Source organism: Saccoglossus kowalevskii, chromosome 6 (genome assembly GCF_978046115.1).
Source record: "Saccoglossus kowalevskii chromosome 6, keSacKowa6.1, whole genome shotgun sequence".
In the NCBI taxonomy this organism is placed as follows: Eukaryota; Metazoa; Hemichordata; class Enteropneusta; family Harrimaniidae; genus Saccoglossus; species Saccoglossus kowalevskii.
The window spans coordinates 3,293,453-3,320,613 of record NC_140646.1 but is presented as its reverse complement, the minus strand read 5'-3'; the positions used below and the strand labels follow the sequence as shown (position 1 = coordinate 3,320,613).

Genomic DNA, 27,161 nt, shown 5'->3' with positions numbered 1-27,161 from the left:
AACAGAAATCAGGTACATGAAAGCTATCACCTCTACATTGGGAGAATCCTGTAAATGATATAGAAAAATAACAGGCCCCCTTTGCAAATTAGCATGTACACCCATGGAAAACGTCCCGTGAAATTGTTTTAACTGTACAATGGGCCGTTGAACTGAAGGTGTTGACAAGTAAATAAACCACCCCAGTCATGAACTTGCAAATTCTTGCAAGGTACCTTGCACGCGCCAGTGATTTGGGGTCGCGACCTACTTAGATCCATGAGTCAACGGCGTAGTCAACAAAGAAAACATCTACATCTATTTCTGGCCTTTATTGTGGGTTATTGAGCTTATACCCGAGAAAGGCAATATTGTACATTTTTGTAAACAAACAAAATCGGTGTAAATAGATGTGATACGATTTAAGGGATGTTGGCTATGTAGGCGGCCAAGCAAAAACCCTATAAAAAGGCGTAGTGGGCAGCCCCAAAATTTGTCTTTTGAAGCTGGGAAGAGGGAAGCAGAGTCCTTGCCAGATTGAGAACGGAACTCACTGAATCTAGCCAAGATTTTGTTCATAGTTGTTAGACTAGGAGTTTGTAATTGGCAATTGAGACCGTGTCTTGAATCACATGATTTGGGTAAGCTCACTTTAATTAAATCGTGATATTTGTATTGCCCTTGTGAGATATAAACTTTGCTTCTTTCCTTTCAACTTCAAAAATCCGGTATAAAACAGTCCCTTTAAACAAATGCTATATTTTACGTGACGGGACCTAGGTGTGGTATTAATATACCAGAATAGTTTCTTATTGGGAAGATAATTTCCCATGATTTATTGACAAGAGATTGTAGATGATGCGTGTCTTAGTGTTGTGATACTTGTATGCCTTGCGACCCCATAAACAACTTGAACTTTAAGTAGATTTGATTGTTGCTACACACCGTAGGGGTTAGTAGGTTTAGCTGTGAGAAATTGTTTCAGTCACCAAGTTACGGGTGTCTAACTCTCGTTCGACGTATCAGGTTCATTCCCTGGTAAACAGTGGCATCCCGTTAGAGATAATGTTTTGATATGCGTTAAGTGATCGTAAACTTGTAACTGTCCTTATGTGAGAGGCATGTAGTGAGATCGGATGACGGCGAATAGACCTAGCTCGAGCCATTCCATTATAGGCCGTTCGTTTCATTAGAGAGCGCTAGAGCGTTTCATTAGAAAGCGGTCTTAGCGATCTAGTGACAATGACATGTGATCAATTCAGCCAGACGTGTGATCACCTGACAATTGATCGGGATGATCCCGGGACCCGTCGTAGGCGGCAGTATTTTCATTCGAGGTCAATTTTGGATCACCAGATCATTCCTAAACGCGTGAGTCGAGAATCAATTTTAAGTGCCAGAAATCATCCAAAGACGCTTATTTGGGTATAATTTGCGCTGTCAAGACAAAGTTCAGGCTGATAAAATAAGATTGACGACGTTTTCCCATGAGAAAAAAGTGAATTATTTGTTGAAAAAAGCGGAGAAAAATTGATACGCAGAAATCGTGACGTTGACTCTACGCATGCAATGCAGCGTCATGGAAATTGTCTACAGTACACGTACACGCATCTTTCGATGACGTGATTATTTGCCAGCCAGCCCAGGACGCCGTACAGACATTATACTAAGGGCCTTGGTATCCAGACGATCCGGCCCTGGTCGGTTGCGGCCCTGGTAAAAAAAAAAGACGATCCGGCCCTGGTTTGGACGTTCCGGCCCCAAAACAGTTTGGTCGATCCGGCCCTTGTATAAATAATATTTGATACGTGTTCATATCTAATGTCAATATATTAAATACACAACGAATGATTGACTATCTTGTTTAACAACTTTTGCACTATCAAACACGGTGTTAAATCGTAAAAAAATGCCCTGCAAAAGACGAAAAATAAGTTGTTAAACAAGATAGTCAAACATTCGTGTATTTAATATATTAACATTAGATATGAACACGTATCGAATATGCTTGAATGCACGGTAGTGCTTTCAGCATCATCTCACTAGTTATTTACAATGTGCTCCAAGATTTGATTCAGTTTATGGAAAGTCCAATCATTTCCAAAGCATTTCAACAATGTTCTTCCTATTGAACATTCCTCTACTCAACACCTCAATCAAATCATTAATTACAATATATAATCCTTACCACTTGTTTTTTTATTTTCTTCCAGGCGAGATAATTAAACCATCACCTGTATCTCCTATTGGTTCAACTTTTTACTTTATTCTTACTCGAATTTTTTTGTAAACTTGTTGTATATTGATGGTTGAGATAAAAAATAAAAACTTTATTTTTTCCTTGTTCATTACAGACGTTTATTCTATTCACACTATTTTTACATGGTTGTCTTCCAACTAGTCATGCTGAGTGATGTCTAATAGCAGCTGGCCAAATTACAATGAGTGGTGGGTGGGTCACAGTCAAGTACAAATAAGCCATTCACTGCCAAAGAACAAATATATCATTCTTTCCGATCAAGTACTTTAACCTCCCCCTCTTGATTCAAATGACATAATCAAAAGACTTAAGACATCACCTACTTCCTATAACACACAACACGATATTCACATAATTGTTCATACATGTATACATTATCACAGCAAAATCAATTACATAAATTTACCAATGGCTCCAGCAAATCATCTGCCCATATTAACTATAGCCTATTTTGTAGTCCCTCTAATACTTACATTTCGTGTTTCAATTACATAATGTTAGTCCAAAAATGTCAGCTTCTATTATTTGAACCACAGTCCCTCTATCACGTGATAGAGGAACTGTGTTTGAACACATTCCCATTATCAAGGTCACATTTGTATTGCGCTGGTCCCGCTAACTCTGGATACACGATATAACGGCAAATACCGTTAGGTTTAGCGAGTGTGCGAACGGTTACGAAAGAATTTGCTCGTTCGAAGACCGTTTTTGTAAAAGCGACAGCCTTGATCGATACACTGTTCATTTACACAATCTCCCCTCACACTGTCAGCGGGCTGAGTAAAACGCGCCCATGTCGTGGCATTGCCGATTACTGACGTAATCGATGTGTACATCTGTTCGAAGAGATAACGACCAAATCAATCATCACTAGCTCATTATAAATTCTTTAACCTGTGGAGTGTCTAATTTATACCTGATTGTTACCACAGCGCTGTGTACATGAACTGGATTTGGTAGTCTTTAGGCCTTATTGTGAAAACTTTAGCTTGAGTCTCTGACTGAGGGACGAGCCAAATATGTCATTGCTATGTCTTTTTGTGTATCTTTATTTTTGAAACAAGGAGATTTCTTTTGACTTAATTTCTTGTACCCCTTTATTACCAGTGTGTATTGTCTTGTAGTGTTTTATCTAGTAGTGTGTTATTCATTAAAACGTTGGATTCATGAATTAAAATAGGAAGTGACCTCTCCCTCTGCCATAACTATGTCCTCCCATCAAATTTGCACGATGTACAATGCAGTCATGTTTAAGTCTTCACTTTATCTATGTAATTGGGGAGGCGAATTGATTGGAACTATCAGGGGGAAATCTCTTTCTCTCTGGGGTCTCCACACTTGTCAGGGGGGAATCTCGTCTCGTCTTTCTATCTCGTCCCCTTGAGGTACGGGATCGGGAAAGTCACTTTAACTTTACAGTCAAATAAGACACACACAACGAAATACGTTTCAACTCTCGTCTTAGTCGATCTTTTGGAGCACTCTATAAAACACAGCGCCCTGGGGAAAAGTCCCCAAGACTCTCACAAGGCTGAACCAAGACTCGCCCAAGACTGGACTGCCTCAAGGCTCGCCCCTGGACTCTCTCGGACTCTCAGACTGCGTCTGTCGTGCTGTGTTCGTCAAGACCAACTCAAACTCTCTTTATTCATTTTCAAAACTCTAACCAATTACAAAACAGTAAAAAGACTCTAGGGCGTAACCTTCAATCATAAAGCCAATCATACTAAGTACTGAATACGTCATATCTTTTGATTAATCGTTCACTACATTAATAACTATGGATGTCAGAATAGCGACGGTATCTTGTAATTAGTTCCAAATCACTGAGCCAAGTTCCGTCCAAAACTTCAAATAGGCCTGAACGATGACAGACATAACACAGCAATTCAGCTAATAATCAACTAATTAAGTCGGTTAACAGATACGCGAAAACCAATTCATGACAGAACCACCACTCGGCTATCATTTATTACAACAGATTCTAAGACCCGCTCTCAAGTTTCCTAAACAGTGTTCGTGGGTACTGAGTTTTTTTAATGATTTGTATTTTATTCACCATACTGCGCCCTCTGATGGCATAGTAGTGTAATAAGGTTATTATTATTAATACACGACATATTGTATGTTCATTGCCATCGAAATGAGAAATACACTAGAACGATGATACCAGTCATATATGTGCTATACACGTGTCACACGCAACGTAATATTACCGTAATTGGTATAGTACAGGTGTGATGGTTCAAATACCAAAATGTCAACAGCAACAGAAAGACTTCCCTGGCGGCGATGATAACATACGAACACGGAGCCAACAGATGAGGTTTCAACTGGTACTGGTATTATTATACTCTGCAAACATCAAGTACAATAACGCGGTAAAACTCCACTACTCCAATGACTAGATACTTAAACTCCAATACAATTCAACGAGATCTCCGATCTGAACTCAGTGCTGAACAACTCCCCTATATATACCCCACTGACTATAAATATACCATTACATCAGCATACATAATGAGTCTGGAACTTACTACCAATTTCTAGAATGTTCCATTACCTTATATTGCCCCCTACAGTGTTCTATTACCTATTCAACCAGTTTCTAAAAAAAATCTAGAATATTCCACCCAGAGACAGTACGGTTCTAGAACATTCTCAGTGACACGGAAGTGGTAAATAAGTCGTATGTGACAACACGCCATATGAACAAAACAACTTGCATCTACTGCCTAACATAGTGACGTTGAATAGAATTAACATTCTTACCCACTTGATAGTAAAGCGAATATATTGCCTTGAATCCCCGTGAAGAAGATGTCATGACGTCATCACTAAGAAATAATATATCGATAGCGCTTCGTGATGTCATCTTTACTTCAGTTTCATAATTCGCTCCATCGCAGAACGTTATGTTTTGCCCGTCGGCAGAACTTACAACGAGTGAGTCCCCATCATAACAATCTGAAAATAAAATGACAGCATAGGTGAAACTGGAATTGCTATCTACACAAATGAATTGTTATAAATGCACGACAGTATTGTGATAGAGCAAATATGTCATTGATATTAGCATCAAGCGAATCTTCATAACGAGTTCAAACATCTGAATATGGAATTAATTATGCATACTTACTTTGTGTACCGCCATCATATACATCTATGTCAATAAATTTTAAATAAACCATATCGTAACGAAAAAGTGAACTTATATTGAGATGACAGAGTATTGGTGAAGGGTTTTCCCCTGGGTATGCCAAGTAAATGACGCCGCCTAATCCGGTGGACGCATTATAGTCACACACTGCAATATAAAGCAGAACTATTCAAGTAGTACAGTGGATTTCACTCTAGACTAACATGGCATTTAAGCATAAATATAAAAAGTGCTTATAAATATCATCAAAATATTTGTGAGGAGCACATCTGGATTGACGTGACGTGTCAGCTTTTATCGAAGGCCATGCTTAGCATTTTTTAAAAATGGTGTGAATCTTTCCTCAAATCAGTATAAACACTGCATTAGCCCTTGTTAGTCTAGTAGTTACTTAGTTGGATGACTGAGAGCGTTGTATGTGTGACCCTTGTTATATTTAGTTGGGTGACTGAGATCGTTGTAGGTGTAACCCTTATTATACTTAGTTGGGTGACTGAGAGCGTTGTAGGTGTAACCCTTGTTATATTTAGTTGGGTGACTGTGAGCGTTGTAGGTGTGACCCTTGTTATATTTGGTTGGGTGACTGAGAGCGTTGTAGGTGTGACCCTTTTTATACTTAGTTGGGTGACTGAGAGCGTTGTAGGTGTAACCCTTATTATATTTAGTTGGGTGACTGAGAGCGTTGTGGGTGTGACCCTTATTATACTTAGTTGGGTGACTGAGAGCGTTGTGGGTGTGACCCTTGTTATACTTAGTTGGGTGACTGAGAGCGTTGTTGGTGTGACCCTTGTTATATTTAGTTGAGTGACTGAGAGCGTTGTAGGTGTAACCCTTATTATATTTAGTTGGGTGACTGAGAGCGTTGTAGGTGTGACCCTTGTTATATTTAGTTGGGTGACTGTGAGCGTTGTAGGTGTGACCCTTGTTATATTTGGTTGGGTGACTGAGAGCGTTGTAGGTGTGACCCTTTTTATACTTAGTTGGGTGACTGAGAGCGTTGTAGGTGTAACCCTTATTATACTTAGTTGGGTGACTGACAGCGTTGTGGGTGTGACCCTTGTTATACTTAGTTGGGTGACTGAGAGCGTTGTAGGTGTAACCCTTATTATACTAAGTTGGGTGACTGAGAGCGTTGTAGGTGTAACCCTTGTTATATTTAGTTGGGTGATTGTGAGCGTTGTAGGTGTGACCCTTGTTATATTTGGTTGGGTGACTGAGAGCGTTGTAGGTGTGACCCTTTTTATACTTAGTTGGGTGACTGAGAGCGTTGTAGGTGTAACCCTTATTATATTTAGTTGGGTGACTGAGAGCGTTGTGGGTGTGACCCTTATTATACTTAGTTGGGTGACTGAGAGCGTTCTGGGTGTGACCCTTGTTATACTTAGTTGGGTGACTGAGAGCGTTGTTGGTGTGACCCTTGATATACTTAGTTGGGTGACTGAGAGCGTTGTAGGTGTAACCCTTATTATATTTAGTTGGGTGACTGAGAGCGTTGTAGGTGTAACCCTTATTATACTTAGTTGGGTGACTGAGAGCGTTGTAGGTGAGGCCCTTGTTATACTTAGTTGGGTGACTGAGAGCGTTGTAGGTGTTACCCTTATTATACTTAGTTGGGTGACTGAGAACGTTGTAGGTGTGACCCTTGTTATACTTAGTTGGGTGACTGAGAGCGTTGTAGGTGTGACCCTTGTTATACTTAGTTGGGTGACTGAGAACGTTGTAGGTGTGACCCTTGTTATACTTAGTTGGGTGACTGAGAGCGTTGTAGGTGTGACCCTTGTTATACTTAGTTGGGTGACTGAGAACGTTGTAGGTGTGACCCTTGTTATACTTAGTTGGGTGACTGAGAGCGTTGTGGGTGTGACCCTTGTTATACTTAGTTGGATGACTGAGAGCGTTGTTGGTGTGACCCTTGTTATATTTAGTTGGGTGACTGAGAGCGTTGTAGGTGTAACCCTTATTATATTTAGTTGGGTGACTGAGAGCGTTGTGGGTGTGACCCTTGTTATACTTAGTTGGGTGACTGAGAGCGTTGTAGGTGTAACCCTTATTATATTTAGTTGGGTGACTGAGAGCGTTGTAGGTGTAACCCTTATTATACTTAGTTGGGTGACTGAGAGCGTTGTAGGTGAGGCCCTTGTTATACTTAGTTGGGTGACTGAGAGCGTTGTTGGTGTTACCCTTATTATACTTAGTTGGGTGACTGAGAACGTTGTAGGTGTGACCCTTGTTATACTTAGTTGGGTGACTGAGAGCGTTGTAGGTGTGACCCTTGTTATACTTAGTTGGGTGACTGAGAACGTTGTAGGTGTGACCCTTGTTATACTTAGTTGGGTGACTGAGAGCATTGTAAGTGTGACCCTTGTTATACTTAGTTGGGTGACTGAGAACGTTGTAGGTGTGACCCTTGTTATACTTAGTTGGGTGACTGAGAGTGTTGTAGGTGTGACCCTTGTTATACTTAGTTGGGTGGCTGAGAACGTTGTAGCTGTGACCCTTGTTATACTTAGTTGGGTGACTGAGAGCGTTGTAGGTGTAACCCTTATTATACTTAGTTGGGTGACTGAGAGCGTTGTAGGTGTGACCCTTGTTATACTTAGTTGGGTGACTGAGAACGTTGTAGGTGTGACACTTGTTATACTTAGTTGGGTGACTGAGAGCGTTGTAGGTGTAACCCTTATTATACTTAGTTGGGTGACTGAGAGCGTTGTAGGTGTGACCCTTGTTATACTTAGTTGGGTGACTGAGAACGTTGTAGGTGTGACCCTTGTTATACTTAGTTGGGTGACTGAGAGCGTTGTAGGTGTAACCCTTATTATACTAAGTTGGGTGACTGAGAGCGTTGTAGGTGTAACCCTTGTTATATTTAGTTGGGTGACTGTGAGCGTTGTAGGTGTGACCCTTGCTATATTTGGTTGGGTGACTGAGAGCGTTGTAGGTGTGACCCTTTTTATACTTAGTTGGGTGACTAAGAGCGTTGTAGGTGTATGCCTTATTATATTTAGTTGGGTGACTGAGAGCGTTGTGGGTGTGACCCTTATTATACTTAGTTGGGTGACTGAGAGCGTTGTGGGTGTGACCCTTGTTATACTTAGTTGGGTGACTGAGAGCGTTGTTGGTGTGACCCTTGTTATATTTAGTTGGGTGACTGAGAGCGTTGTAGGTGTAACCCTTATTATATTTAGTTGGGTGACTGAGAGCGTTGTGGGTGTGACCCTTGTTATACTTAGTTGGGTGACTGAGAGCGTTGTAGGTGTAACCCTTATTATATTTAGTTGGGTGACTGAGAGCGTTGTAGGTGTAACCCTTATTATACTTAGTTGGGTGACTGAGAGCGTTGTAGGTGAGGCCCTTGTTATACTTAGTTGGGTGACTGAGAGCGTTGTAGGTGTTACCCTTATTATACTTAGTTGGGTGACTGAGAACTTTGTAGGTGTGACCCTTGTTATACTTAGTTGGGTGACTGAGAGCGTTGTAGTTGTGACCCTTGTTATACTTAGTTGGGTGACTGAGAACGTTGCAGGTGTGACCCTTGTTATACTTAGTTGGGTGACTGAGAGCGTTGTAGGTGTGACCCTTGTTATACTTAGTTGGGTGACTGAGAACGTTGTAGGTGTGAACCTTGTTATACTTAGTTGGGCGACTGAGAGCGTTGTGGGTGTGACCCTTGTTTTACTTAGTTGGGTGACTGAGAGCGTTGTTGGTGTGACCCTTGTTATATTTAGTTGGGTGACTGAGAGCGTTGTAGGTGTAACCCTTATTATATTTAGTTGGGTGACTGAGAGCGTTGTGGGTGTGACCCTTGTTATACTTAGTTGGGTGACTGAGAGCGTTGTAAGTGTAACCCTAAATATATTTAGTTGGGTGACTGAGAGCGTTGTAGGTGTAACCCTTATTATACTTAGTTGGTTGACTGAGAGCGTTGTAGGTGAGGCCCTTGTTATACTTAGTTGGGTGACTGAGAGCGTTGTTGGTGTTACCCTTATTATACTTAGTTGGGTGACTGAGAACGTTGTAGGTGTGACCCTTGTTATACTTAGTTGGGTGACTGAGAGCGTTGTAGGTGTGACCCTTGTTATACTTAGTTGGGTGACTGAGAGCGTTGTAGGTGTGACCCTTGTTATACTTAGTTGGGTGACTGAGAGCGTTGTAGGTGTGACCCTTGTTATACTTAGTTGGGTGACTGAGAGCATTGTAGGTGTGACCCTTGTTATACTTAGTTGGGTGACTGAGAGTGTTGTAGGTTTGACCATTGTTATACTTAGTTGGGTGACTGAGAGCGTTGTAGGTGTAACCCTTATTATACTTAGTTGGGTGACTGAGAGCGTTGTAGGTGTGACCCTTGTTATACTTAGTTGGGTGACTGAGAACGTTGTAGGTGTGACCCTTGTTATACTTAGTTGGGTGACTGAGAGCGTTGTAGGTGCAACCCTTATTATACTTAGTTGGGTGACTGAGAGCGTTGTAGGTGTAACCCTTATTATACTTAGTTGGGTGACTGAGAACGTTGTAGGTGTGACCCTTGTTATACTTAGTTGGGTGACTGAGAACGTTGTAGGTGTGACCCTTGTTATACTTAGTTGGGTGACTGAGAGCGTTGTAGGTGTGACCCTTGCTATACTTAGTTGGGTGACTGAGAGCGTTGTAGGTGTAACCCTTATTATATTTAGTTGGGTGACTGAGAGCGTTATAGGTGTGACCCTTGTTATATTTAGTTGGGTGACTGAGAACGTTGGAGGTGTGACCCTTGTTATACTTAGTTGGGTGACTGAGAACGTTGTAGGTGTGACCCTTGTTATACTTAGTTGGGTGACTGAGAGCTTTGTAGGTGTGGCCCTTGTTATATTTAGTTGGGTGACTGAGAGCGTTGTAGGTGTAACCCTTGTTATACTTAGTTGGGTGACTGAGAACGTTGTAGGTGTGACCCTTGTTATATTTAGTTGGGTGACTGAGAGCGTTGTAGGTGTGGCCCTTGTTATATTTAGTTGAGTGACTGAGAACGTTGTAGGTGTAACCCTTGTTATACTTAGTTGGGTGACTGAGAACGTTGTAGGTGTGACCCTTGTTATATTTAGTTGGGTGACTGAGAGCGTTGTAGGTGTGACCCTTGTTATACTTAGTTGGGTGACTGAGAGCGTTGTAGGTGTAACCCTTATTATATTTAGTTGGGTGACTGAGAGCGTTGTAGGTGTGACCCTTGTTATATTTAGTTGGGTGACTGAGAACGTTGTAGGTGTTATACTTAGTTGGGTGACTGAGAACGTTGTAGGTGTGACCCTTGTTATACTTAGTTGGGTGACTGAGAACGTTGTGGGTGTGACCCTTATTATACTTAGTTGGGTGACTGGGAGCGTTGTGGGTGTGACCCTTGTTATACTTAGTTGGGTGACTGAGAGCGTTGTTGGTGTGACCCTTGTTATACTTAGTTGGGTGACTGAGAGCGTGGTAGGTGTAACCCTTATTATACTTAGTTGGGTGACTGAGAGCGTTGTAGGTGTTACCCTTGTTATATTTAGTTGGGTGACTGTGAGCGTTGTAGGTGTAACCCTTATTATACTTAGTTGGGTGACTGAGAGCGTTGTAGGTGTGACCCTTATTATACTTAGTTGGATGACTGAGAGCGTTGTAGGTGTAACACTTATTATACTTAGTTGAGTGACTGAGAGCGTTGTAGGTGTTACCCTTATTATACTTAGTTGGGTGACTGAGAACGTTGTAGGTGTGACCCGTGTTATACTTAGTTGGGTGACTGAGAGCGTTGTAGGTGTGACCCTTGTTATACTTAGTTGGGTGACTGAGAACGTTGTAGGTGTGACCCTTGTTATACTTAGTTGGGTGACTGAGAGTGTTGTAGGTGTGACCCTTGTTATACTTAGTTGGGTGACTGAGAACGTTGTAGGTGTGACCCTTATTATACTTAGTTGGGTGACTGAGAGCGTTGTAGGTGTGACCCTTGTTATACTTAGTTGGGTGACTGAGAACGTTGTAGGTGTGACCCTTGTTATACTTAGTTGGGTGACTGAGAGCGTTGTAGGTGTAACCCTTATTATACTTAGTTGGGTGACTGAGAGCGTTGTAGGTGTGACCCTTCTTATACTTAGTTGGGTGACTGAGAACGTTGTAGGTGTGACCCTTGTTATACTTAGTTGGGTGACTGAGAGCGTTGTAGGTGTAACCCTTATTATACTAAGTTGGGTGACTGAGAGCGTTGTAGGTGTAACCCTTGTAATATTTAGTTGGGTGACTGTGAGCGTTGTAGGTGTGACCCTTGTTATATTTGGTTGGGTGACTGAGAGCGTTGTAGGTGTGACCCTTTTTATACTTAGTTGGGTGACTGAGAGCGTTGTAGGTGTAACCCTTATTATATTTAGTTGGGTGACTGAGAGCGTTGTGGGTGTGACCCTTATTATACTTAGTTGGGTGACTGAGAGCGTTGTGGGTGTGACCCTTGTTATACTTAGTTGGGTGACTGAGAGCGTTTTTGGTGTGACCCTTGTTATATTTAGTTGGGTGACTGAGAACGTTGTAGGTGTGACCCTTGTTATACTTAGTTGGGTGACTGAGAGCGTTGTAGGTGTGGCCCTTGTTATATTTAGTTGGGTGACTGAGAGCGTTGTAGGTGTAACCCTTGTTATACTTAGTTGGGTGACTGAGAACGTTGTAGGTGTGACCCTTGTTATATTTAGTTGGGTGACTGAGAGCGTTGTAGGTGTGGCCCTTGTTATATTTAGTTGAGTGACTGAGAACGTTGTAGGTGTGACCCTTGTTATACTTAGTTGGGTGACTGAGAACGTTGTAGGTGTGATCCTTGTTATATTTAGTTGGGTGACTGAGAGCGTTGTAGGTGTGGTCCTTGTTATACTTAGTTGGGCGACTGAGAACGTTGTAGGTGTGACCCTTGTTATATTTAGTTGAGTGACTGAGAACGTTGTAGGTGTAACCCTTGTTATACTTAGTTGGGTGACTGAGAACGTTGTAGGTGTGACCCTTGTTATATTTAGTTGGGTGACTGAGAGCGTTGTAGGTGTGACCCTTGTTATACTTAGTTGGGTGACTGAGAGCGTTGTAGGTGTAACCCTTATTATATTTAGTTGGGTGACTGAGAGCGTTGTAGGTGTGACCCTTGTTATATTTAGTTGGGTGACTGAGAACGTTGTAGGTGTTATACTTAGTTGGGTGACTGAGAACGTTGTAGGTGTGACCCTTGTTATACTTAGTTGGGTGACTGAGAACGTTGTGGGTGTGACCCTTATTATACTTAGTTGGGTGACTGAGAGCGTTGTGGGTGTGAGCCTTGTTATACTTAGTTGGGTGACTGAGAGCGTTGTTGGTGTGACCCTTGTTATACTTAGTTGGGTGACTGAGAGCGTTGTAGGTGTAACCCTTATTATACTTAGTTGGGTGACTGAGAGCGTTGTAGGTGTTACCCTTGTTATATTTAGTTGGGTGACTGTGAGCGTTGTAGGTGTAACCCTTATTATACTTACTTGGGTGACTGAGAGCGTTGTAGGTGTGACCCTTATTATACTTAGTTGGATGACTGAGAGCGTTGTAGGTGTAACACTTATTATACTTAGTTGAGTGACTGAGAGCGTTGTAGGTGTTACCCTTATTATACTTAGTTGGGTGACTGAGAACGTTGAAGGTGTGACCCTTGTTATACTTAGTTGGGTGACTGAGAGCGTTGTAGGTGTGACCCTTGTTATACTTAGTTGGGTGACTGAGAACGTTGTAGGTGTGACCCTTGTTATACTTAGTTTTGTGACTGAGAGTGTTGTAGGTGTGACCCTCGTTATACTTAGTTGGGTGACTGAGAGCGTTGTAGGTGTGACCCTTCTTATACTTAGTTGGGTGACTGAGAACGTTGTAGGTGTGACCCTTGTTATACTTAGTTGGGTGACTGAGAGCGTTGTAGGTGTAACCCTTATTATACTAAGTTGGGTGACTGAGAGCGTTGTAGGTGTAACCCTTGTAATATTTAGTTGGGTGACTGTGAGCGTTGTAGGTGTGACCCTTGTTATATTTGGTTGGGTGACTGAGAGCGTTGTAGGTGTGACCCTTTTTATACTTAGTTGGGTGACTGAGAGCGTTGTAGGTGTAACCCTTATTATATTTAGTTGGGTGACTGAGAGCGTTGTGGGTGTGACCCTTATTATACTTAGTTGGGTGACTGAGAGCGTTGTGGGTGTGACCCTTGTTATACTTAGTTGGGTGACTGAGAGCGTTCTTGGTGTGACCCTTGTTATATTTAGTTGGGTGACTGAGAGCGTTGTAGGTGTAACCCTTATTATATTTAGTTGGGTGAGTGAGAGCGTTGTGGGTGTGACCCTTGTTATACTTAGTTGGGTGACTGAGAGCGTTGTAGGTGTAACACTTATTATATTTAGTTGGGTGACTGAGAGCGTTGTAGGTGTAACCCTTATTATACTTAGTTGGGTGACTGAGAGCGTTGTAGGTGAGGCCCTTGTTATACTTAGTTGGGTGACTGAGAGCTTTGTAGGTGTTACCCTTATAATACTTAGTTGGGTGACTGAGAACGTTGTAGGTGTGACCCTTGTTATACTTAGTTGGGTGACTGAGAGCGTTGTAGGTGTGACCCTTGTTATACTTAGTTGGGTGACTGAGAACGTTGTAGGTGTGACCCTTGTTATACTTAGTTGGGTGACTGAGAGCGTTGTAGGTGTGACCCTTGTTATACTTAGTTGGGTGACTGAGAACGTTGTAGGTGTGACCCTTGTTATACTAAGTTGGGTGACTGAGAGTGTTGTGGGTGTGACCCTTGTTATACTTAGTTGGGTGACTGAGAGCGTTGTTGGTGTGACCCTTGTTATATTTAGTTGGGTGACTGAGAGCGTTGTGGGTGTGACCCTTGTTATACTTAGTTGGGTGACTGAGAGCGTTGTAGGTGTAACCCTTATTATATTTAGTTGGTTGACTGAGAGCGTTGTAGGTGTAACCCTTATTATACTTAGTTGGGTGACTGAGAGCGTTGTAGGTGAGGCCCTTGTTATACTTAGTTGGGTGACTGAGAGCGTTGTTGGTGTTACCCTTATTATACTTAGTTGGGTGACTGAGAACGTTGTAGGTGTGACGCTTGTTATACTTAGTTGGGTGACTGAGAGCGTTGTAGGTGTGACCCTTGTTATACTTAGTTGGGTGACTGAGAAGGTTGTAGGTGTGACCCTTGTTATACTTAGTTGGGTGACTGAGAGCGTTGTAGGTGTGACCCTTGTTATACTTAGTTGGGTGACTGAGAACGTTGTAGGTGTGACCCTTGTTATACTTAGTTGGGTGACTGAGAGTGTTGTAGGTGTGACCCTTGTTATACTTAGTTGGGTGACTGAGAGCGTTGTAGGTGTAACCCTTATTATACTTAGTTGGGTGACTGAGAGCGTTGTAGGTGTGACCCTTGTTATACTTAGTTGGGTGACTGAGAACTTTGTAGGTGTGACCCTTGTTATACTTAGTTGGGTGACTGAGAGCGTTGTAGGTGTAACCCTTATTATACTTAGTTGGGTGACTGAGAGCGTTGTAGGTGAGGCCCTTGTTATACTTAGTTGGGTGACTGAGAGCGTTGTTGGTGTTACCCTTATTATACTTAGTTGGGTGACTGAGAACGTTGTAGGTGTGACCCTTGTTATACTTAGTTGGGTGACTGAGAGCGTTGTAGGTGTGACCCTTGTTATACTTAGTTGGGTGACTGAGAACGTTGTAGGTGTGACCCTTGTTATACTTAGTTGGGTGACTGAGAGCATTGTAAGTGTGACCCTTGTTATACTTAGTTGGGTGACTGAGAACGTTGTAGGTGTGACCCTTGTTATACTTAGTTGGGTGACTGAGAGTGTTGTAGGTGTGACCCTTGTTATACTTAGTTGGGTGGCTGAGAACGTTGTAGCTGTGACCCTTGTTATACTTAGTTGGGTGACTGAGAGCGTTGTAGGTGTAACCCTTATTATACTTAGTTGGGTGACTGAGAGCGTTGTAGGTGTGACCCTTGTTATACTTAGTTGGGTGACTGAGAACGTTGTAGGTGTGACACTTGTTATACTTAGTTGGGTGACTGAGAGCGTTGTAGGTGTAACCCTTATTATACTTAGTTGGGTGACTGAGAGCGTTGTAGGTGTGACCCTTGTTATACTTAGTTGGGTGACTGAGAACGTTGTAGGTGTGACCCTTGTTATACTTAGTTGGGTGACTGAGAGCGTTGTAGGTGTAACCCTTATTATACTAAGTTGGGTGACTGAGAGCGTTGTAGGTGTAACCCTTGTTATATTTAGTTGGGTGACTGTGAGCGTTGTAGGTGTGACCCTTGCTATATTTGGTTGGGTGACTGAGAGCGTTGTAGGTGTGACCCTTTTTATACTTAGTTGGGTGACTAAGAGCGTTGTAGGTGTATGCCTTATTATATTTAGTTGGGTGACTGAGAGCGTTGTGGGTGTGACCCTTATTATACTTAGTTGGGTGACTGAGAGCGTTGTGGGTGTGACCCTTGTTATACTTAGTTGGGTGACTGAGAGCGTTGTTGGTGTGACCCTTGTTATATTTAGTTGGGTGACTGAGAGCGTTGTAGGTGTAACCCTTATTATATTTAGTTGGGTGACTGAGAGCGTTGTGGGTGTGACCCTTGTTATACTTAGTTGGGTGACTGAGAGCGTTGTAGGTGTAACCCTTATTATATTTAGTTGGGTGACTGAGAGCGTTGTAGGTGTAACCCTTATTATACTTAGTTGGGTGACTGAGAGCGTTGTAGGTGAGGCCCTTGTTATACTTAGTTGGGTGACTGAGAGCGTTGTAGGTGTTACCCTTATTATACTTAGTTGGGTGACTGAGAACTTTGTAGGTGTGACCCTTGTTATACTTAGTTGGGTGACTGAGAGCGTTGTAGTTGTGACCCTTGTTATACTTAGTTGGGTGACTGAGAACGTTGCAGGTGTGACCCTTGTTATACTTAGTTGGGTGACTGAGAGCGTTGTAGGTGTGACCCTTGTTATACTTAGTTGGGTGACTGAGAACGTTGTAGGTGTGAACCTTGTTATACTTAGTTGGGCGACTGAGAGCGTTGTGGGTGTGACCCTTGTTTTACTTAGTTGGGTGACTGAGAGCGTTGTTGGTGTGACCCTTGTTATATTTAGTTGGGTGACTGAGAGCGTTGTAGGTGTAACCCTTATTATATTTAGTTGGGTGACTGAGAGCGTTGTGGGTGTGACCCTTGTTATACTTAGTTGGGTGACTGAGAGCGTTGTAAGTGTAACCCTAAATATATTTAGTTGGGTGACTGAGAGCGTTGTAGGTGTAACCCTTATTATACTTAGTTGGTTGACTGAGAGCGTTGTAGGTGAGGCCCTTGTTATACTTAGTTGGGTGACTGAGAGCGTTGTTGGTGTTACCCTTATTATACTTAGTTGGGTGACTGAGAACGTTGTAGGTGTGACCCTTGTTATACTTAGTTGGGTGACTGAGAGCGTTGTAGGTGTGACCCTTGTTATACTTAGTTGGGTGACTGAGAGCGTTGTAGGTGTGACCCTTGTTATACTTAGTTGGGTGACTGAGAGCGTTGTAGGTGTGACCCTTGTTATACTTAGTTGGGTGACTGAGAGCATTGTAGGTGTGACCCTTGTTATACTTAGTTGGGTGACTGAGAGTGTTGTAGGTTTGACCATTGTTATACTTAGTTGGGTGACTGAGAGCGTTGTAGGTGTAACCCTTATTATACTTAGTTGGGTGACTGAGAGCGTTGTAGGTGTGACCCTTGTTATACTTAGTTGGGTGACTGAGAACGTTGTAGGTGTGACCCTTGTTATACTTAGTTGGGTGACTGAGAGCGTTGTAGGTGCAACCCTTATTATACTTAGTTGGGTGACTGAGAGCGTTGTAGGTGTAACCCTTATTATACTTAGTTGGGTGACTGAGAACGTTGTAGGTGTGACCCTTGTTATACTTAGTTGGGTGACTGAGAACGTTGTAGGTGTGACCCTTGTTATACTTAGTTGGGTGACTGAGAGCGTTGTAGGTGTGACCCTTGCTATACTTAGTTGGGTGACTGAGAGCGTTGTAGGTGTAACCCTTATTATATTTAGTTGGGTGACTGAGAGCGTTATAGGTGTGACCCTTGTTATATTTAGTTGGGTGACTGAGAACGTTGGAGGTGTGACCCTTGTTATACTTAGTTGGGTGACTGAGAACGTTGTAGGTGTGACCCTTGTTATACTTAGTTGGGTGACTGAGAGCTTTGTAGGTGTGGCCCTTGTTATATTTAGTTGGGTGACTGAGAGCGTTGTAGGTGTAACCCTTGTTATACTTAGTTGGGTGACTGAGAACGTTGTAGGTGTGACCCTTGTTATATTTAGTTGGGTGACTGAGAGCGTTGTAGGTGTGGCCCTTGTTATATTTAGTTGAGTGACTGAGAACGTTGTAGGTGTAACCCTTGTTATACTTAGTTGGGTGACTGAGAACGTTGTAGGTGTGACCCTTGTTATATTTAGTTGGGTGACTGAGAGCGTTGTAGGTGTGACCCTTGTTATACTTAGTTGGGTGACTGAGAGCGTTGTAGGTGTAACCCTTATTATATTTAGTTGGGTGACTGAGAGCGTTGTAGGTGTGACCCTTGTTATATTTAGTTGGGTGACTGAGAACGTTGTAGGTGTTATACTTAGTTGGGTGACTGAGAACGTTGTAGGTGTGACCCTTGTTATACTTAGTTGGGTGACTGAGAACGTTGTGGGTGTGACCCTTATTATACTTAGTTGGGTGACTGGGAGCGTTGTGGGTGTGACCCTTGTTATACTTAGTTGGGTGACTGAGAGCGTTGTTGGTGTGACCCTTGTTATACTTAGTTGGGTGACTGAGAGCGTGGTAGGTGTAACCCTTATTATACTTAGTTGGGTGACTGAGAGCGTTGTAGGTGTTACCCTTGTTATATTTAGTTGGGTGACTGTGAGCGTTGTAGGTGTAACCCTTATTATACTTAGTTGGGTGACTGAGAGCGTTGTAGGTGTGACCCTTATTATACTTAGTTGGATGACTGAGAGCGTTGTAGGTGTAACACTTATTATACTTAGTTGAGTGACTGAGAGCGTTGTAGGTGTTACCCTTATTATACTTAGTTGGGTGACTGAGAACGTTGTAGGTGTGACCCGTGTTATACTTAGTTGGGTGACTGAGAGCGTTGTAGGTGTGACCCTTGTTATACTTAGTTGGGTGACTGAGAACGTTGTAGGTGTGACCCTTGTTATACTTAGTTGGGTGACTGAGAGTGTTGTAGGTGTGACCCTTGTTATACTTAGTTGGGTGACTGAGAACGTTGTAGGTGTGACCCTTATTATACTTAGTTGGGTGACTGAGAGCGTTGTAGGTGTGACCCTTGTTATACTTAGTTGGGTGACTGAGAACGTTGTAGGTGTGACCCTTGTTATACTTAGTTGGGTGACTGAGAGCGTTGTAGGTGTAACCCTTATTATACTTAGTTGGGTGACTGAGAGCGTTGTAGGTGTGACCCTTCTTATACTTAGTTGGGTGACTGAGAACGTTGTAGGTGTGACCCTTGTTATACTTAGTTGGGTGACTGAGAGCGTTGTAGGTGTAACCCTTATTATACTAAGTTGGGTGACTGAGAGCGTTGTAGGTGTAACCCTTGTAATATTTAGTTGGGTGACTGTGAGCGTTGTAGGTGTGACCCTTGTTATATTTGGTTGGGTGACTGAGAGCGTTGTAGGTGTGACCCTTTTTATACTTAGTTGGGTGACTGAGAGCGTTGTAGGTGTAACCCTTATTATATTTAGTTGGGTGACTGAGAGCGTTGTGGGTGTGACCCTTATTATACTTAGTTGGGTGACTGAGAGCGTTGTGGGTGTGACCCTTGTTATACTTAGTTGGGTGACTGAGAGCGTTTTTGGTGTGACCCTTGTTATATTTAGTTGGGTGACTGAGAACGTTGTAGGTGTGACCCTTGTTATACTTAGTTGGGTGACTGAGAGCGTTGTAGGTGTGGCCCTTGTTATATTTAGTTGGGTGACTGAGAGCGTTGTAGGTGTAACCCTTGTTATACTTAGTTGGGTGACTGAGAACGTTGTAGGTGTGACCCTTGTTATATTTAGTTGGGTGACTGAGAGCGTTGTAGGTGTGGCCCTTGTTATATTTAGTTGAGTGACTGAGAACGTTGTAGGTGTGACCCTTGTTATACTTAGTTGGGTGACTGAGAACGTTGTAGGTGTGATCCTTGTTATATTTAGTTGGGTGACTGAGAGCGTTGTAGGTGTGGTCCTTGTTATACTTAGTTGGGCGACTGAGAACGTTGTAGGTGTGACCCTTGTTATATTTAGTTGAGTGACTGAGAACGTTGTAGGTGTAACCCTTGTTATACTTAGTTGGGTGACTGAGAACGTTGTAGGTGTGACCCTTGTTATATTTAGTTGGGTGACTGAGAGCGTTGTAGGTGTGACCCTTGTTATACTTAGTTGGGTGACTGAGAGCGTTGTAGGTGTAACCCTTATTATATTTAGTTGGGTGACTGAGAGCGTTGTAGGTGTGACCCTTGTTATATTTAGTTGGGTGACTGAGAACGTTGTAGGTGTTATACTTAGTTGGGTGACTGAGAACGTTGTAGGTGTGACCCTTGTTATACTTAGTTGGGTGACTGAGAACGTTGTGGGTGTGACCCTTATTATACTTAGTTGGGTGACTGAGAGCGTTGTGGGTGTGAGCCTTGTTATACTTAGTTGGGTGACTGAGAGCGTTGTTGGTGTGACCCTTGTTATACTTAGTTGGGTGACTGAGAGCGTTGTAGGTGTAACCCTTATTATACTTAGTTGGGTGACTGAGAGCGTTGTAGGTGTTACCCTTGTTATATTTAGTTGGGTGACTGTGAGCGTTGTAGGTGTAACCCTTATTATACTTACTTGGGTGACTGAGAGCGTTGTAGGTGTGACCCTTATTATACTTAGTTGGATGACTGAGAGCGTTGTAGGTGTAACACTTATTATACTTAGTTGAGTGACTGAGAGCGTTGTAGGTGTTACCCTTATTATACTTAGTTGGGTGACTGAGAACGTTGAAGGTGTGACCCTTGTTATACTTAGTTGGGTGACTGAGAGCGTTGTAGGTGTGACCCTTGTTATACTTAGTTGGGTGACTGAGAACGTTGTAGGTGTGACCCTTGTTATACTTAGTTTTGTGACTGAGAGTGTTGTAGGTGTGACCCTCGTTATACTTAGTTGGGTGACTGAGAGCGTTGTAGGTGTGACCCTTCTTATACTTAGTTGGGTGACTGAGAACGTTGTAGGTGTGACCCTTGTTATACTTAGTTGGGTGACTGAGAGCGTTGTAGGTGTAACCCTTATTATACTAAGTTGGGTGACTGAGAGCGTTGTAGGTGTAACCCTTGTAATATTTAGTTGGGTGACTGTGAGCGTTGTAGGTGTGACCCTTGTTATATTTGGTTGGGTGACTGAGAGCGTTGTAGGTGTGACCCTTTTTATACTTAGTTGGGTGACTGAGAGCGTTGTAGGTGTAACCCTTATTATATTTAGTTGGGTGACTGAGAGCGTTGTGGGTGTGACCCTTATTATACTTAGTTGGGTGACTGAGAGCGTTGTGGGTGTGACCCTTGTTATACTTAGTTGGGTGACTGAGAGCGTTCTTGGTGTGACCCTTGTTATATTTAGTTGGGTGACTGAGAGCGTTGTAGGTGTAACCCTTATTATATTTAGTTGGGTGAGTGAGAGCGTTGTGGGTGTGACCCTTGTTATACTTAGTTGGGTGACTGAGAGCGTTGTAGGTGTAACACTTATTATATTTAGTTGGGTGACTGAGAGCGTTGTAGGTGTAACCCTTATTATACTTAGTTGGGTGACTGAGAGCGTTGTAGGTGAGGCCCTTGTTATACTTAGTTGGGTGACTGAGAGCTTTGTAGGTGTTACCCTTATAATACTTAGTTGGGTGACTGAGAACGTTGTAGGTGTGACCCTTGTTATACTTAGTTGGGTGACTGAGAGCGTTGTAGGTGTGACCCTTGTTATACTTAGTTGGGTGACTGAGAACGTTGTAGGTGTGACCCTTGTTATACTTAGTTGGGTGACTGAGAGCGTTGTAGGTGTGACCCTTGTTATACTTAGTTGGGTGACTGAGAACGTTGTAGGTGTGACCCTTGTTATACTAAGTTGGGTGACTGAGAGTGTTGTGGGTGTGACCCTTGTTATACTTAGTTGGGTGACTGAGAGCGTTGTTGGTGTGACCCTTGTTATATTTAGTTGGGTGACTGAGAGCGTTGTGGGTGTGACCCTTGTTATACTTAGTTGGGTGACTGAGAGCGTTGTAGGTGTAACCCTTATTATATTTAGTTGGTTGACTGAGAGCGTTGTAGGTGTAACCCTTATTATACTTAGTTGGGTGACTGAGAGCGTTGTAGGTGAGGCCCTTGTTATACTTAGTTGGGTGACTGAGAGCGTTGTTGGTGTTACCCTTATTATACTTAGTTGGGTGACTGAGAACGTTGTAGGTGTGACGCTTGTTATACTTAGTTGGGTGACTGAGAGCGTTGTAGGTGTGACCCTTGTTATACTTAGTTGGGTGACTGAGAAGGTTGTAGGTGTGACCCTTGTTATACTTAGTTGGGTGACTGAGAGCGTTGTAGGTGTGACCCTTGTTATACTTAGTTGGGTGACTGAGAACGTTGTAGGTGTGACCCTTGTTATACTTAGTTGGGTGACTGAGAGTGTTGTAGGTGTGACCCTTGTTATACTTAGTTGGGTGACTGAGAGCGTTGTAGGTGTAACCCTTATTATACTTAGTTGGGTGACTGAGAGCGTTGTAGGTGTGACCCTTGTTATACTTAGTTGGGTGACTGAGAACTTTGTAGGTGTGACCCTTGTTATACTTAGTTGGGTGACTGAGAGCGTTGTAGGTGTAACCCTTATTATACTTAGTTGGGTGACTGAGAGCGTTGTAGGTGTGACCCTTGTTATACTTAGTTGGGTGACTGAGAACGTTGTAGGTGTGACCCTTGTTATACTTAGTTGGGTGACTGAGAGCGTTGTAGGTGTAACCCTTATTATACTTTGTTGGGTGACTGAGAGCGTTGTAGGTGTTACCCTTGTTATACTTAGTTGGGTGACTGAGAGCGTTGTAGGTGTGACCCTTGCTATACTTAGTTGGGTGACTGAGAGCGTTGTAGGTGTGACCCTTGCTATACTTAGTTGGGTGACTGAGAGCGTTGTAGGTGTAACCCTTATTATATTTAGTTGGGTGACTGAGAGCGTTGTAGGTGAAACCCTTGTTATACTTAGTTGGGTGACTGAGAACGTTGTAGGTGTGACCCTTGTTATATTTGGTTGGGTGACTGAGAGCGTTGTAGGTGTGACCCTTTTTATACTTAGTTGGGTGACTGAGAGCGTTGTAGGTGTAACCCTTATTATATTTAGTTTGGTGACTGAGAGCGTTGTGGGTGTGACCCTTATTATACTTAGTTGGGTGACTGAGAGCGTTGTGGGTGTGACCCTTATTATACTTAGTTGGGTGACTGAGAGCGTTGTGAGTGTGACCCTTGTTATACTTAGTTGGGTGCCTGAGAGCGTTGTAGGTGTGGCCCTTGTTATACTTAGTTGGGTGACTGGGAGCGTTGTAGGTGTAACCCTTATTATATTTAGTTGGGTGACTGAGAGCGTTGTGGGTGTGACCCTTATTATACTTAGTTGGGTGACTGAGAGCGTTGTGGGTGTGACCCTTGTTATACTTAGTTGGGTGACTGAGAGCGTTGTGGGTGTGACCCTTGTTATACATAGTTGGGTGACTGAGAGCGTTGTAGGTGTAACCCTTATTATATTTAGTTGGGTGACTGAGAGCGTTGTGGGTGTGACCCTTGTTATACTTAGTTGGGTGACTGAGAGCGTTGTAGGTGTAACACTTATTATATTTAGTTGGGTGACTGACAGCGTTGTAGGTGTAACCCTTATTATACTTAGTTGGGTGACTGAGAGCGTTGTAGGTGAGGCCCTTGTTATACTTAGTTGGGTGACTGAGAGCGTTGTAGGTGTTACCCTTATTATACTTAGTTGGGTGAATGAGAACGTTGTAGGTGTGACCCTTGTTATACTTAGTTGGGTGACTGAGAGCGTTGTAGGTGTGACCCTTGTTATACTTAGTTGGGTGACTGAGAACGTTGTAGGTGTGACCCTTGTTATACTTAGTTGGGTGACTGAGAGCGTTGTAGGTGTGACCCTTGTTATACTTAGTTGGGTGACTGAGAGCGTTGTTGGTGTGACCCTTGTTATATTTAGTTGGGTGACTGAGAGCGTTGTAGGTGTAACCCATATTATATTTAGTTGGGTGACTGAGAGTGTTGTGGGTGTGACCCTTGTTATACTTAGTTGGGTGACTGAGAGCGTTGTAGGTGTAACCCTTATAATATTTAGTTGGGTGACTGAGAGCGTTGTAGGTGTAACCCTTATTATACTTAGTTGGGTGACTGAGAGCGTTGTAGGTGAGGCCCTTGTTATACTTAGTTGGGTGACTGAGAGCGTTGATGGTGTAACCCTTATTATACTTTGTTGGGTGACTGAGAGCGTTGTAGGTGTTACCCTTGTTATACTTAGTTGGGTGACTGAGAGCGTTGTAGGTGTGACCCTTGCTATACTTAGTTGGGTGACTGAGAGCGTTGTAGGTGTGACCCTTGCTATACTTAGTTGGGTGACTGAGAGCGTTGTAGGTGTAACCCTTATTATATTTAGTTGGGTGACTGAGAGCGTTGTAGGTGTGACCCTTGTTATACTTAGTTGGGTGACTGAGAGCGTTGTTGGTGTGACCCTTGTTATATTTAGTTGGGTGACTGAGAGCGTTGTAGGTGTGACCCTTGCTATACTTAGTTGGGTGACTGAGAGCGTTGTAGGTGTAACCCTTATTATATTTAGTTGGGTGACTGAGAGCGTTGTAGGTGTGACCCTTGTTATACTTAGTTGGGTGACTGAGAACGTTGTAGGTGTGACCCTTGTTATACTTAGTTGGGTGACTGAGAGCGTTGTAGGTGTAACCCTTATTATACTTTGTTGGGTGACTGAGAGCGTTGTAGGTGTTACCCTTGTTATACTTAGTTGGGTGACTGAGAGCGTTGTAGGTGTGACCCTTGCTATACTTAGTTGGGTGACTGAGAGCGTTGTAGGTGTGACCCTTGCTATACTTAGTTGGGTGACTGAGAGCGTTGTAGGTGTAACCCTTATTATATTTAGTTGGGTGACTGAGAGCGTTGTAGGTGAAACCCTTGTTATACTTAGTTGGGTGACTGAGAACGTTGTAGGTGTGACCCTTGTTATATTTGGTTGGGTGACTGAGAGCGTTGTAGGTGTGACCCTTTTTATACTTAGTTGGGTGACTGAGAGCGTTGTAGGTGTAACCCTTATTATATTTAGTTTGGTGACTGAGAGCGTTGTGGGTGTGACCCTTATTATACTTAGTTGGGTGACTGAGAGCGTTGTGGGTGTGACCCTTATTATACTTAGTTGGGTGACTGAGAGCGTTGTGAGTGTGACCCTTGTTATACTTAGTTGGGTGCCTGAGAGCGTTGTAGGTGTGGCCCTTGTTATACTTAGTTGGGTGACTGGGAGCGTTGTAGGTGTAACCCTTATTATATTTAGTTGGGTGACTGAGAGCGTTGTGGGTGTGACCCTTATTATACTTAGTTGGGTGACTGAGAGCGTTGTGGGTGTGACCCTTGTTATACTTAGTTGGGTGACTGAGAGCGTTGTGGGTGTGACCCTTGTTATACATAGTTGGGTGACTGAGAGCGTTGTAGGTGTAACCCTTATTATATTTAGTTGGGTGACTGAGAGCGTTGTGGGTGTGACCCTTGTTATACTTAGTTGGGTGACTGAGAGCGTTGTAGGTGTAACACTTATTATATTTAGTTGGGTGACTGACAGCGTTGTAGGTGTAACCCTTATTATACTTAGTTGGGTGACTGAGAGCGTTGTAGGTGAGGCCCTTGTTATACTTAGTTGGGTGACTGAGAGCGTTGTAGGTGTTACCCTTATTATACTTAGTTGGGTGAATGAGAACGTTGTAGGTGTGACCCTTGTTATACTTAGTTGGGTGACTGAGAGCGTTGTAGGTGTGACCCTTGTTATACTTAGTTGGGTGACTGAGAACGTTGTAGGTGTGACCCTTGTTATACTTAGTTGGGTGACTGAGAGCGTTGTAGGTGTGACCCTTGTTATACTTAGTTGGGTGACTGAGAGCGTTGTTGGTGTGACCCTTGTTATATTTAGTTGGGTGACTGAGAGCGTTGTAGGTGTAACCCATATTATATTTAGTTGGGTGACTGAGAGTGTTGTGGGTGTGACCCTTGTTATACTTAGTTGGGTGACTGAGAGCGTTGTAGGTGTAACCCTTATAATATTTAGTTGGGTGACTGAGAGCGTTGTAGGTGTAACCCTTATTATACTTAGTTGGGTGACTGAGAGCGTTGTAGGTGAGGCCCTTGTTATACTTAGTTGGGTGACTGAGAGCGTTGATGGTGTTACCCTTATTATACTTAGTTGGGTGACTGAGAACGTTGTAGGTGTGACCCTTGTTATACTTAGTTGGGTGACTGAGAGCGTTGTAGGTGTGACCCTTGTTATACTTAGTTGGGTGACTGAGAGCGTTGTAGGTGTAACCCTTATTATATTTAGTTGGGTGACTGAGAGCGTTGTGGGTGTGACCCTTGTTATACTTAGTTGGGTGACTGAGAGCGTTGTAGGTGTAACACTTATTATATTTAGTTGGGTGACTGACAGCGTTGTAGGTGTAACCCTTATTATACTTAGTTGGGTGACTGAGAGCGTTGTAGGTGAGGCCCTTGTTATACTTAGTTGGGTGACTGAGAGCGTTGTAGGTGTTACCCTTATTATACTTAGTTGGGTGACTGAGAACGTTGTAGGTGTGACCCTTGTTATACTTAGTTGGGTGACTGAGAGCGTTGTAGGTGTGACCCTTGTTATACTTAGTTGGGTGACTGAGAACGTTGTAGGTGTGACCCTTGTTATACTTAGTTGGGTGACTGAGAGCGTTGTAGGTGTGACCCTTGTTATACTTAGTTGGGTGACTGAGAGCGTTGTTGGTGTGACCCTTGTTATATTTAGTTGGGTGACTGAGAGCGTTGTAGGTGTAACCCATATTATATTTAGTTGGGTGACTGAGAGCGTTGTGGGTGTGACCCTTGTTATACTTAGTTGGGTGACTGAGAGCGTTGTAGGTGTAACCCTTATTATATTTAGTTGGGTGACTGAGAGCGTTGTAGGTGTAACCCTTATTATACTTAGTTGGGTGACTGAGAGCGTTGTAGGTGAGGCCCTTGTTATACTTAGTTGGGTGACTGAGAGCGTTGATGGTGTTACCCTTATTATACTTAGTTGGGTGACTGAGAACGTTGTAGGTGTGACCCTTGTTATACTTAGTTGGGTGACTGAGAGCGTTGTAGGTGTGACCCTTGTTATACTTAGTTGGGTGACTGAGAAGGTTGTAGGTGTGACCCTTGTTATACTTAGTTGGGTGACTGAGAGCGTTGTAGGTGTGACCCTTGTTATACTTAGTTGGGTGACTGAGAACGTTGTAGGTGTGACCCTTGTTATACTTAGTTGGGTGACTGAGAGTGTTGTAGGTGTGACCCTTGTTATACTTAGTTGGGTGACTAAGAACGTTGTAGGTGTGACCCTTGTTATACTTAGTTGGGTGACTGAGAGCGTTGTAGGTGTAACCCTTATTATACTTAGTTGGGTGACTGAGAGCGTTGTAGGTGTG

At 43.1% G+C, this 27,161-nt stretch overlaps 1 protein-coding gene across 1 annotated transcript in view; it reads right to left on the bottom strand.

Annotated features, from left to right (window-relative positions):
* LOC144358023 (cubilin-like) overlaps positions 1–27,161 on the bottom strand; it is a 157,236-nt gene that overhangs the window by 4,284 nt on the left and 125,791 nt on the right. Inside the window, exons 7-8 of the mRNA XM_085499957.1 lie at positions 5,379–5,546; positions 5,012–5,206 (exon numbers count right to left, since the gene is read on the bottom strand). Coding sequence (XP_085356083.1) covers positions 5,012–5,206; positions 5,379–5,546 — 363 coding nt within the window. The remainder of the gene's footprint in view (positions 1–5,011; positions 5,207–5,378; positions 5,547–27,161) is intronic.